General features: G+C 37.2%; 1 protein-coding gene across 1 annotated transcript in view; it reads left to right on the top strand.

Annotated features, from left to right (window-relative positions):
* The window catches only part of LOC120224616 (cystic fibrosis transmembrane conductance regulator), a gene marked incomplete at its 3' end in the record, with an annotated part of 156,580 nt that overhangs the window by 111,947 nt on the left and 30,550 nt on the right, over positions 1-14,083 (top strand). The window contains exons 19-21 of the mRNA XM_039222876.1: positions 1,408-1,558; positions 2,776-3,003; positions 5,951-6,051. Coding sequence (XP_039078807.1) covers positions 1,408-1,558; positions 2,776-3,003; positions 5,951-6,051 — 480 coding nt within the window. The remainder of the gene's footprint in view (positions 1-1,407; positions 1,559-2,775; positions 3,004-5,950; positions 6,052-14,083) is intronic.

The following is a 14,083-nucleotide window of genomic DNA, read 5'->3' as shown; positions in this document are numbered from 1 at the left end:
ACTGTAGTTTGGCATTGATGAAGTCTTGTCAGGTAGTAACTAGTGCATGTGAGGCTTTCTCACTGTACTGGTGGCACTGGTAGAGCAAGAATGGAATCAGACTCTTCTTAGATCTGAGTCATCATATGTACTTGGTCTAGTGTCTGGCACAGTAAAGATTTATCTGAGTAGTTGTTGAGTGAAGGGCTGGTATGGCAGAATTGTTAATAGAGACATAAAGGCATTTTCTTTAGAAAGGTGTCATTGAGATATCATCTGAAGTGTTAGTTGAAAATAACAACCTGTCCAAAGAAGATTTATGTAGCTCTTAGCTACACTCCTATCCCCACTACCATCTACCAAAATGTTCTGCCTTTCACGATATCAGCTAAAAAAATATATGTGTCACTCATGGAAATTGGTAGAGAACTGCCTCACTGGTTATCTTATGGATTTTATAATAAATTTATTTTTTAACCCTGGTGGTAACATTACTTTATTTATAATTTATTCAAATGGGTCATTGTGGAGAAAATGTTAGCAGACTTTTTTTCCTTCGTAAAATGTATAGATTTCGTATCATGTGGAAATATAGAATATAACCCTATAACTTGATTCCAAAGAACACCAAATGGTTAGCTTGTTTCTGAGACTGCCAATACGGCTCCAGGTTTTTGAGATAACGTAAAGAAATACCTTTGCTTATTGGGTTTGACTGAAACACAAAGTTCATTTCAACAACATATGAGATGGGAAAAAATAGCTACTTTAAAATCAAATTAGCCATATCCCAAAAATTCTTACGTGAGCCTTTAGGCCATGTCCAACTATTTTAAAGATTGGGAATAAGTAAGTTGGGAAAGGGAGTAAGAGGTATTAAATATAATTTTTAGAAATCTTAAACATGAGCCAACTATGTTTAGAAAAAATTAAGTAGCTTGTCTAAATGACCATACCTTCACTTAAACCAGATCTTTGTGATTCAAAAGGTTCTAAAGTGAATGCCCAATTTTCAGAAATTGTCTAAACCAAATAAATCCTAAAATTTTACATTGATATCAAAATTATTTCAGAATAAAAAATTATTTTAAAAGAAGTAGATACCAGAAAAATTCATATTCAGCTAAAATTTATTTGACATAGAGCATTTTAAGGCATATAGGAAATGAGAATATCCTGAGACCCAAGAACACCCATTTTTCAAAACTTCCAAATGTTATTCTGGGCAACATGACCATTTTTTTGAATTTTGATAGAGCTTATGAAAAATGTTACTTTCAGGTAGCTGCTTTCTTCCTAGGAAGATACCTGCCTCTTGTTAAGAATGGAACAGAATGTGAAAAGCTTCTTTAGCTATATGTCTGTGACATACCTTGTGCACTTTGTAACATGAAAACATTGATTCATGTGTTCTCTCTGATCCTACAGTTGTTGCTAATTGTGGTTGGAGCCGTGGCAGTAGTCTCGGTTTTACAGCCCTACATCTTCCTAGCAACAGTGCCGGTGATAGCAGCTTTTGTTATCCTGAGGGCCTACTTCCTCCATACCTCGCAGCAACTCAAACAACTGGAATCTGAAGGTATGATATTGCACGTACAGCGCTCACCATTGTGGAAAATGACCATGAAGCTATTTGTGATTCTGTCATTCACCTACTTTGCCAAAAATTTTTTTCCTGTGTTTAAACTCTTGCATTATGTAAAAGTGAGTTTTAAAAACATATGGATGTGTAACAGGAAACAGTAAATTACAAAGCATACATAGGTTGTTTTTGTCTATTAATGACCAAGCAACTTCATTTTGTTTTTAAAGCAGGTGCGTAGAGTCTTAGAAGGGTGTATAGGATACTCATTCAAAATTAGCTTATATAAATTAAATTTTAAAATGATAATGCTGCTATTACTGAAGGTTTGTCTGGGTTGCCAGACCATACTGGACAAAATATTTCTGTCTGGCTTGTTTCCAGACACCCTTCCTTTCCTCCTGTGGTCTACCTTTTTTGTGTGCCCTTGAGCACTGTTTGAGCTGTTTGGGAAGCACAGTTTTCAGTAACAGCTTCAGTGCCAGTGCTTTTCAGGGTTAAATACCCAGTGTATTTCTACTGAAGGTTAATATCTAAATGAAGTCACATAAACTTGATTAAATTTTTTGAAAGAAAAACATTTTCCTCAGCAATGATTAATTTAGGATTAGCTAGAAAAAATAAATGTCCAGTGACAGTCAAGAAATATGAATAAAAAATGGCATTGATTTTATAATAAGTTCTCATCTACATGGTAGCCAAGTAGAAAAGGAGGGTAATTCATTTAAAAGAATGACAGGGGTGCCTGGGTTGCTCAGTAGGTTAAGCATCCAAGTTGATTTCAGCTCAGTCATGATCCCAGGTTCCTGAGATTGAGTTCCATGTCCTGTGTCAGGCTCTGCACTGAGCATGGAGCCTGCTTAAGACTGACTCTCTCTCTCTCTCTCTCTCTCTCTCTCTCTCTCTTTCTTTCTCTATCTTTCTACCTCCCTCCCTCTCCCTCTTTCTTTCCCTCCCCCTCCATCTCCCCCTCCTCTGCTACTCCTTCCCAACTTGTGTGTGCACGCAGGTGTGCATTTCCTCTCTCTCTCTCTCTCAAAACATAATGAATTGCATCTATTCAAAGAATGGTACCAGTATGAAAAACCTCTAACCAATGACATTTGACCAATGATGATTCTCTTTGAAGCTTATCTTTCTCAGGTATGTGGTAGTAAGAATTTGCATTATGTACTGACATGATTTGCCTTGTTTTCTATGGAAATATTTCACAGGCAGGAGTCCAATTTTCACTCATCTTGTTACAAGCTTAAAAGGACTGTGGACACTTCGGGCCTTTGGACGTCAGCCTTACTTTGAAACTTTGTTTCACAAAGCGCTGAACTTACATACCGCCAACTGGTTCTTATACCTGTCAACACTGCGCTGGTTCCAGATGAGAATGGAAATAATTTTTGTCATATTCTTCATTGCTGTCACCTTCATTTCCATTTTAACAACAGGTAATAGGAACTTATTAACTTCTTAACTGACTATTTAATTTAAAACACTGTCAACTCCAAAATGCTACATTCTTATTCGTTAAAAATTTTAGGTATCTTTCTTTAAATAGATTTGGGGTACAGTTTATTAACCCAAAAATTCATTGATTGTTGAACAAATGACTTCTTTGAATTACAGCTGTGTATTTTATTATCTCAGCTTTACAGTTTGGGAAAAACAGACACTGAGAGTATCAGATAACAAATCTGTGATCGAAAGAAAAATGTCATCTTTTGACTCTCATGTTGGCAAAGCATCCTGGCTTCAACAGTAATAGATCTCATTTATTCAAGAGCTCTCTGAATACAGGAAAAGAAACATCCCCACTTATACCACATACAAAATCCCCCTCCCTGGTAAATTTGTGTTTGTTTGTTTTTTTTAACCACTAGTTGGTGTAATTCATTATCCTTACGTGAATTTTACAAGATGAAAAACTACCATAGAAGTGAAGTAACTTAGATAGAAGTACCATATTTTTTAAAAATATAAGTGTCCTGAATTTTAACATTTTTGGGTGAAAACAAGAAAACCTTTCACCATTAGTAAAATGAAAATCTATGCAGACAAAGGAGTTCTTCTAAATTAAGAAATTGAGTTACTGAGCTAGAAGCCTTGCAATTGTTTGTACCTGTGACAGTGGACATGGATTGAGAACAACTGCTTGCTCTGAGGGCTCGTTTGGTTGCACAAAGAGAATCCTGCTCAGACAAAATGAGCAGCAGGCTGCAGTCACTGGAGTGCCTCGCGGAGCCCAGGGCAGGAGACCTGCTGGGCCTCCCAAGGAAGAGGAATAGGTGTGCAGAGTGAGACTCAGCTCTTCTCTCATGTCTTGAGGCAAGATACTGCTTGTGTCCAATGCTTTCTGTGGCTGCTTCATCCATTTTTCTCTCTCTCTCTGAAGACTAATTTTCCTATCTTTCTGTGCCACGTTGACTTTCCGTGGCCTCCTCATTAGGCCCCTTGAGTTAACAGCAGAGTGCCTTTGTCTAGTTATGAAGTACTGGAGAGAACAGAAAACAGGCTCAACTGGGTTCTGTGAGGGTAATGGGTTCCTCACACTCATTGCTTTGTCAGCTAGAGCAATGGGAAGGACTCTATGAAATGAGTATAAGTGGGCAGGCAAATGAACTCAATCCTTAGTGGTAAAGTTTCTCTTACGTTCAGAATTGTAAAATTTTTCCTTCAGGTTATTTGAAACAGGATCAGAGAGGGCTGAATGAACAAAGATCCGTTAACAGTGAATTCAAACAAATATGTAATGTGCTATAAAATAGTGGCTAAGGATCTCATTAAGTCCTGATCCTTAACCACTTAACCTATCCTTGGGGGTAGTAGTCAAAGCATTTACAGGTCAGTTTAGTTCAGTACTTGTCAGTGAAATCTGATTCCCAGCTGGAGTGAATGTTAACCGCATGGCTAATACCAGCCCAGCCTCTACTGGTCTTCAGCTATAGTAACTTGTACATATTAGTTAGTTTCTCTAAGACCCTCATTTTCCTCATGTATAAATATATGTAATAATAGTACCTGCCTATAGTTTCCCATGAGCATTAAATGTGATAATTTGTGCAAAACAGTATAGTGCCTGTTCCCTGGTAAATAGCCCTAAATCTTATTATTTTTATTATTAAAATATTATCTTATTCTCATCTTAACCTTTAGAATGAGTAATATTTTGGGCCTCCATAAATCTTATCTATTTAGAATAAACGATTTAGCATTAAAAGCACATATCTACTATCTATGGTTTGTCTTCTGTCAGAAGAAATATGGAAGAAAAAATTTCAATTCATAATAATAGGACAAATTATTTCTCCCTATTTTAGAACCCTGTGACAATTTTAGAACCCAGTGACAATTTTATCCTGCATTATAGATGCCAGAATTGACTCTCAATTGAGACTTGATAACCTAAAGTTTTAATCATTTAAGAACTTTCCTGTTAGAAAAATATGGCCATATATTAGTGGTCCCCTCCAGCCCTGAAAATTCTTTTTTCTAATTAAGCACTTAAGTATTGTTCTTCCTGGGTGAAATAGTCATTTTTTAAAATGTCATAAAAGGCAGTTTTTTTTCTCTTTCCTAATGGTAGACCCATGAGTTTTACTTCCACATAAAACTTTAAGTCCACTTTCTTCCCCAAAGCATCTGATTAGCAGAGAAAGTTTCCTCATGAAGACAGAAGACATACCCAGACATCTGGATGCTGCTCAGACACACATGTGTCCTGCTTTTGACTTCTCTGTGGAGGAGCTCATCCAGACATAGGAGGTTTTTTTGCATTGTCCATCCTAGTCTTTGAAGGTATGATTACTTACAGAGAAGTAGTAAAAGAGAAAATCACGCTATTTATCCAAAACTAGAAGCCCCTTCAATATCTGAAGCATGTTTTTTTAAAAAAAGAGCAACTTTTTCCTAATATTTAATCACTCTTACAGAAATGAATATCTGTATGTTTGTGTATATACAGAATTTATTATACAAAAATTTTTTTAGATGAATGCTTTGGGCCTAAGTCTATTTTATTGAAACCAGGTAATACTGGGATTGAAAAGTACTTAATTCTTTTTTTGTTGTTGTTCTTTCTTTTTTCTTCATTTTGAATTTCTTCCTTTTCCATCTTGCTAATGCTTTTCTTCATTTCCTATTTTTATCAAGACTAAAAATACTACAAACCAAACCAAACCAAAACAAAACAAAAACATTGGTTGAGTGCTTAACTATGTGCAGGGCATTATTACTAGTGGTAGATGCTGTGGTGACCTGATATCAAAGATGGTTAAAATTAGCACAAAATTGAAATATAACTTTAACATGACATATACCCTAGGGGCAGCAGAAAACAGTTCACAGAAGAGAGAAATAATATAAAGTTTGTTTATATCTTTTTTCCCCCACCCATAGGTGATGGAGAAGGAACAGTTGGTATTATTCTAACTCTAGCCATGAATATCATGGGTACATTGCAGTGGGCTATAAACTCCAGCATAGATGTGGACAGCTTGGTAAGTAATTATTACTTTTTAACTTTGATGACAAAATTTGGACAAACCAAAAAGTATAGGTAGTAACATAAGGGACAACTATATGCCCCCCACCCCCCTACCTCCAGTTTAAGGAATAAAACATTACAAATACATTGAAGGCTACTGTGTATGTCTTCTTTCCTTTGCATATACAACCACAGTCAAGATCTAGTGCTACAGTGAACATTATTGTACAGTCTTCTTGTCCTGGATTTTTCTAGGACAGATACTCAAGAGTAGCATTACTGGGTCACAGATTTTACCCACATTCAGCTTTACCATATGGTGTGCAGTTGTTGTTAGTTATCTTATATCCGTTTATACTCCCATCAAGAGAGTATAAGAATCCTCGTAGGTCCAAAGCTTCAGCAACACGTGAGCTTGTCAGACCTTTTAATTTTGGCAACTGTATGGGTGTGAAGTGATTACTAAGGAGATAGGGCTGCGTAATACACATTTATCCACCATCTGGGCTTCCTCTTGTGTTCATTGCTTGTTTCTGTCATTTGCCCATTTTTCTAGGAGTGGGAGTTTTTGTCTTAATTGACTCATAGAAGTTTATGAATTCTGTGCTGTCAGTTCTGTGTATTTTAAACATGGTCCACTAGTCAATGGCTTAGCTTAGAGTGCCTTTTGATGAAAAGAAGCTTTTAAGTTCAGTGGAGTTAATTTCATTAATCTTTCCCTTTATGTTTTGGTATCTTGTTTAAGAAACCCTTCCCTATCTTGGGTTTTCTAACTTATTAGCATTACATCTGTGGTGGTATTTTCTTTTTTTAATTCTAGTCTTCAGTGATAACCCCTTTCTCATTCTTAGGGTGTTTATTTTTGCTTTCTCACTTTTTGCTTAATCAATATTCCCACACATTTATATACTTTATTAGTGTTTTTGAAGACCGTGTTTTGGTTTTGTTGTTTCATTTGTCTTGGTTCCCTATAATGCAGAGCCCACGCTAGCGTATAACTGAGTGAACGCTGTGTAAGGGGCACACAGCCCATAGCAGTAAGAGTGAGAGAAAAAAGGAAGAAAGGCAGATTTCCCACTTTTAATTTAAAAAAAAAAAGCAAATGCATGATTTTCAAGGGTAGCTTCATCATCAACTTCTATTTGTCTGTCTGGAGTGCTGCACTGAACATCACATACCCGTTACTGCATATACAGAGGGGCAGGAGAGTCAAGTTGAGAATGACTACACAACACCATCATTACACGTTCTGGCTAGATTCCTTTTCTACCTTCTGAGATAGGTCCCATGTTCCCAGTGTGCACATGGTCATTCAGCTACGAAAATTATATAACAATTCCTATCAGAACAAATATCATCATAAAAAATATCTCTAGGGAAAAATCTTTTCATTCCCTCTTCCTGCCCATGAATCTTAATATTTTATTTAATCGAAGCCTATTAATAATTCATCAAAATGTAATTTAGCCCTAACATGATTTATGGTAGGGAGTCTCTCATTTCCTTTAATATTATTTTTTGGAGTTTGATCAGCTTTTTTCCTGACTCCATTTATCTCCTCACTTAACTCTTACACTTTTGCAGTTGGCATTGGGTGCCTGCATGGCTCAGTTAAGTGTCTTACTCTTGATTTTGGCTCAGGTCATGATCTCGCCGTTCCTGAGTTTGAGTTTGAGCCCTGTGTCGGGCTCTGTGCTGACAGTGTGAAGTCTGCTTGGGTTTGTTTGTTTTTTTCTCTCTCTCTTTTTCTCTCTGCCCCTCCCCTGCTCCCTCTCTCTTTCTCTCTCAAAATAAATAAACTTAAAGAAAAATGTTTTTGTAGAAATAGGAAAATAGTAAATTGATATTGTGCTTTCATTTATTTAATTTTTTTGTACAAACTTCCCACAACTTTGACTTTACAGTTAATATCTTCATGTACTTCACCTCTTTGTCTAAAACTATCTCTTTACCTTGTATATGCATAGTCCCTTTCTCTTTGCTGTATTAATTTTCTTGGTTTGGGAAAAAACCTCTGTACGTTGATGTTGAAACATTTGGTACATTTCTATTCCACTTGTCCAATCTCCATTATAGTTTCATTAAGTATTTTTACCTCCCCAGTTTTTTTATGAGTATCCTGGGCTTTGTAACCTGTGTTGTGACATTGTGTCTTTCATCTTCTGGCGTAAAAGAATCTTTGCAAAGAACTATTATGTTATAATACAGTCTATGAAAAGTATCAATGTTTACATTTTTATCTCATTTTAAAAAGTCATGTTCTTTTGTTTGAATATCAAAGTGATCATGTTAGTTTTCATTTCCCTGCCAAATAGTACACATGGTCTTTCCTGGGCCCTCATGAGCATTTATCTAGTTTTTAATTCCCATCATACAGCTTTTACTTATATATCTGCTAAAGTTGTATAGTAATCTTTTTATTTTCACCTGGCATATGTTGAGGGGAGAAAGCTGTGCCCCAAAATTTTACATCTATATGTTGTTAACACTGAAGGTCCTTGTGACCTTTGAAGGAAAAACTCAAGGTATTCTCATTTTACATTACTAAGTGTCTTAACCAAACTTAGATCTGAGTTTAAACAGAGTAAACAGGATGTTTTGATTCACACTTTCAGTTTTTAGGCTTCATTTACCCATCTGGCCTATTTTAGACATGGGCATAGATTGAAATATAAACAGAACTATGAAGCTATACATGGCAAATGACTTTTCTTTTTCTGCTCATCAGTTGCATACTTTTATTAGCTTCCAACCAGGAAGGGTAATATTTGGATGATAACCTTTCCTTATCTTTATTTCATGTCACTTTGTATTTGTGACTGAATACACATCTTAATTATCAGCACTCAAAGCTGACCGACAACCCTTTTTTATTACATTTTCCTAATAAAGTCTTTACTATATTCTCTAAGATAGTTCTTTCCCACCTTCTTATCTTTTCTCAGAAGCTCCAATAATTCCACCACCTGCACTCTCAGTCAGTGACCTTGTTACATACTTCATAGAAACAAACAGATGCAACCAGAAAGAATTTCCTTGTTTTTCTCCACCCTACTACACCTCTGCTTATATGCTCTACCTTCCATCTGTGTCTTTGCTCCTATTTAAAGGCCAATACTATGCATTTCTCTCTTCTTTGCGGGACCCCTCTCCCCATCATAAAACTATCTCCGCTTGATCTCTAGCTGAAGCACCTCTTTGATCTATTTTTAGCTTCTTGAAAGAGGGCATGTCTCCATTCCCTCCTTCTCATTCTTGCCACAGCCTACTCCACTTGATTTCTATCACCCCCACGACTCATGACCAACATCTTACCAGAGTCAGAGTCCTTGTTTCCTTACCCTCTCAGCAGTACTTATGTCATTAACGAGTCCTTCTCCTGGTGTTTCTTTTCTCACTACCGTGATGCCTCTCCAGCCTGCCCCTGCTACCTCTCTGGATCCTTCTTCATTCTCTTTGATGGCCTCTCCTCTTATAGATCTCTGAACATCAGCTCTAGTCCAACCCTCTTCTACCTGTATTCTTTCTAGCTGTTACCATCTGACTCCCAGCTTCAGAAACCATCTCTCAATGAATTTCTCATTCATAACTCTACTGGAGACCATCCCCCTTCTTTGTGTGTGTGTGTGTGTGTGTGTGTGTGTGTGTGTGTGTGTGTGTGTGTGTTTATTTTTGTATTCTTAACAAATCTGTGTACTGGTTTATTTCCTTTGGAGTCACAAGATGCCTGGGATTTTTAGTACCATAAAGCTTCTCTTTGTCCCACTGTTAGCTGCTTAAGCATCATGTATCTTAAAGAGGCAGAGCATACCTATATTTCTGCCTCCACGAATGAATGAAGACTAATAAATAAGAGTTAGAATGGGTACAAAGGTGGTATAGCAATACCCAGCCATCCAGGGACTGGTAAATTAATTATCCACACTCATAGTCTCTTATTTGAATGAGGCAATTGACAATTCATGTATTTTCAGAACTGTCTACCACTTAGTGATATCATAGCTACCAGATCTGAACATGCAAACATTATCCTGCTTCCTTAGTTCTCGAAGAACAGCAGCAGATAATACATGCCTGGTGTCATATGTGTTCCTAATAATAACCCAAGTGGAAGGAGGCCACTAGGGTGAGCGGGAAGACTGCATGTCTGTAGGGCTCACACTTTAGATTCAGGTTAATGATGTTCCAGAATGTTCTTGCAGGATTGATGCAATCTGAGAAGAGTTTTCTGTCAATAGAAACTCCCTCTGTTTCTCCTTTATCCTTTTATTGCCTGTGTTTATTTTGGATTCCAGTAAGGATCAGGTGACTGATGGTACAATGACCAGCAAGAAGCCTGATGGGAAGAAAAAAGGGCTTTTCTTTGTTGTTCCTTGTGCCTAATTCTCTTGTATTGAAAACAGTTTTTGCTTAAGAATTTTAGGGGAGGATTCATTTCTCCTATTTTTTCTCCTCTTTTTAAAAATTTTTTTGGGGTGCCTACATGGCTCAGATGGTTAAGAGTCCGACTTCGGCTCAGGTCATGATCTCACGGTTCATGGGTTCAATCCCCACGTTGGGCTCTGTGCTGACAGCTAGCTCAGAGCCTGGAGCTTGCTTCTGATTCTCAGTCTCCCTGTCTCTCTGACCCTCCCCTGCTCATGCTGTCTCTTTCTCTCTCTCTCTCTCTCTCTCTCAGAAGTAAATAAAACATTAAAAATGTTTTGAAGTATTAAAAATTTTTTAAATGTTTATTTTTGAGAGAGAGAAAGAGAGAGATTGAGAAAGACAGAGTGCAAGCAGGGGAGGGGCAGAGAGAGAGGGAGACACAGAATCTAAAGCAGGCTCCAGGCTCCAAGCTGTTAGCACAGAGCCTGTTATGGGGCTCGAACCCAAGATCACAACCTGAACCAAAGTCAGACGCTTAACCAGCTGAGCTACCCAGGCGCCCTTCCTCTCTTTTAATGGTCTGTCAATCATATCTTTCTTTGTCTCATCTCATGAGGCTTTGTGGCATGTTTTCCATTCGTGACATCTGTCCCAAGAATTCTTTTCATCCAAACATTTTCTTTCTGTCCTGAAGATTTGCTTTCTACTCTGTTTTCTACTCTAGCCTTATCACCAAGATGTTGTATGGCCTTAGGCAAGTCATAACTCTCTTGAGGGCTTCACTTTTCAACTTTGTAAAAGGAAACAGTTTGGTTAGAAAATTTCTAAGGTCCATTTAGCTCTGACATTCTCTTCTACATCCTTTTGGTATGAAAGATTTCAAATCTTGATTGGCATATAATGTAGGCATTTTTCTAGATGCTCACAGGAGTTAGACCTCCCTGCCACTATCCCTGACTGCTAAAACCGGTGATTCACCGCTGCACTGGTCAGAGTGCAAGAACTCTCAACCAGTGTGTTACTAGAGCCAACAAATAAAGAAAGTGCCACTGAGCTGTTCTAAAATCTTGGATTAGTAGGAGAGGCTTATGAGAGCCGTAAAGAATTGCCAGAGTATTGGAAAGTCAACAAAATTTGTTGAACTTTATGCCTATTACTTTAACTTCCTGTGTTTCAATTTTTTCATTTGTACCAAGAATGAATGGATTAGATCAGAGGGTCTCAACCTCACTGAACATGAGGAAACTTTATAGAAATATAGGTTACCTAGGGTCCTGTAAGATCAATTAGATCAATTTTTTGGGTCAGGGGCAGGGTCAATGAGCATGATGTCCATATTTTTAGAAGTGTTCCGGGTGATTCTCATGTGTATCTAGCTTGTGAATCATTGGCTTAGATTATCTCTAATCCATTTTAGCTCTGATTTTTTTGTGTGTGTCCTAGCAGGGGGTCAGCAAACGTTTAAGGTAAAGGGTCAGATGGTTACTGTTTTCACCTTAGTGAGCTATGTGGTAGTTACGGCAACTGCTGAGCTAATGTAAACAAGTGGGTGTGGCTGGATTTGGCCATAGTTTTGCTAACCTCTTGTCTTTGGCACAGAATTTACTTTGGAATTGATGGAACACCAGCAGTCATCTTTGCCCTATATATTAGCTAATGATATCTCTATCTATGATGCAAAAAATGCATATAAAGGATGATACTTAATAACAGAGTACTTGGGAAGCCAAAATATTTCAAAATTATGATGCTTAGAGAAAAATCTTATTAAATAAACTTTGAGAGAGTATTTTGATGTGATATTTTAGGCTCCTCTTCTTGAGATTTTCTTTGAAATACTTTTAATGAATACCACATAGACCCAATTTTATTCACCAAGCACTTGCTGATTGCCTGTCATGAGCTTTTACAAAATAATAATATCAGATACAGTGTAAGTAAGTTTTAAGTATGAGTAGTAAATTCAATAAGTGATGTGAGACCTTTCATTAGTACCATGATTACTAAAGTTCTTCATTATTAAAAATAGATGCCAACATATTTGATACCACTGTGTTTTTTAGATATGCCTTTTGTTGTTGGTTGTAATGGATTTCCTTTCTCTTGTGTCAAGAGCACCGCATCTATTGCTTCTTGCAGTCAGTAAAAGTGACATTGATTTGCCATGTGACTTGCCACAGGTTGGCAATGAACAATTCGTGTAGATAGGGGCTACAATAATTTACAAAGGATTAGAGTGGTATAATATAAGTAACTCACTTATGCTGTTACTAATTGATAGCATTATGAACCTTGACTGACTTTTAAATGCTCGAGCATAAGTAATAGACACAAAAAGATAGACCAAAGTTTCAGGAATATGTTTTAAACAGAGAATCTGTTTTCATGATAACCATTATCTTATAAGTCCATACATGGCCTAAAGCTTATGCTAATGACTGTGATATGGCTCTGGGTTTTAGGGCTGTATTGGTGAGATCTAAAAAGCATGTACTTTGGGCCTGCCAGGAAGAATTGATGATTTAAAACCTTCCCTTTATGTACTTCGCAGTTTAAAAATTTCTCTTAAAAATGTGTGAAGTTTTTCACATTGTATCAGTTTTGCAGATGATTCCCCTCACATTTATTTCTTGTCATCTTCCTGTAATAACCAGTTATGAAATCTCTTTACAGTGTTGCCAGCCGGATGTCTGGCTTGTGAAATATATTCTCTATTATCATGACTCTTCTGGTGTTATGCATATAGTTTAGGTGTTAATGCATAATTTTGATGCCCTGTTTTTTAAACAACCAAAAGGATAAAAGGAAATAGAGCAGATATTTTTGTGAGGAAGAGAAGTCTGGTCTTCTAACTTGCTCTAGAGAAGGTCTTTAAGTTTTTACTTCCTTCTTGGTCAACAGCAAGGGAAAAGGAAAATCAGGAATCATTCTTTTTTTTCCATTGAACAAATTCCTTAAAAATTAAAATTGAGATAAGGCTGTGGAGTTTTTTTTGTTGTTGTTAAGACCATCATATTCCCCAAAGAATTTGTTCTCCTGATGCTTAGATTAGTAACTTCAGAAATGATTAAAAAATTTTTAATGTTTTATTTATTTCTGAGAGAGAGAGAAAGCATGAACAGGGAAGGGTCAGAGAGAGGGAGACACAGAATCTGAAACAGGCTCCAGGCTCTGAGCTGTCAACACAGAGTCTGACGCGGGGCTCAAACCCACAAACCATGAGATCATGACCTGAGCCAAAGTCGGATGCTTAACTGACTGAACCACCCAGACACCCCAAGAAATTATTATAAAGGATAATGAGATTCAGTTTTATAGATCGACTCAGGAGAATTTTTGCAGCATAATAAATTTAAATAACAAAATCAGGAATTTAAAGCAGCTGATTCTCAAGTAAAAATGCCACCTCAAATTTTATAGAAGTCTGTACAGATTATGTCCGGTTTTCCTCTTCACATGAAGAATAGGTTGAGCATCTCAACGTCCAAGTGTCATTTTTGCCTTCAGCATTTACTTCTCAAAGTCTAAGACAAGTGCTTTTACCTAAGCCGGTGATGGCTACTTTGAGGCTTTCCTGTCAGGGGGCCACACAGAGCTGCCCCTCATTCCTCCTCAGGCAGCCCCTTCACTGTGCAGGATGAGGCAGTGAGTCTATAGTCGACAGTCACTCTGATAAT

The sequence above is a fragment of the Hyaena hyaena genome, unplaced genomic scaffold (genome assembly GCF_003009895.1).
Source record: "Hyaena hyaena isolate Hyena2069 unplaced genomic scaffold, ASM300989v1 scaffold_1206, whole genome shotgun sequence".
NCBI lineage: Eukaryota > Metazoa > Chordata > Mammalia > Carnivora > Hyaenidae > Hyaena > Hyaena hyaena.
Note: the sequence above shows the minus strand (reverse complement) of the source record. Positions and strands in the feature narration are given on the sequence as shown.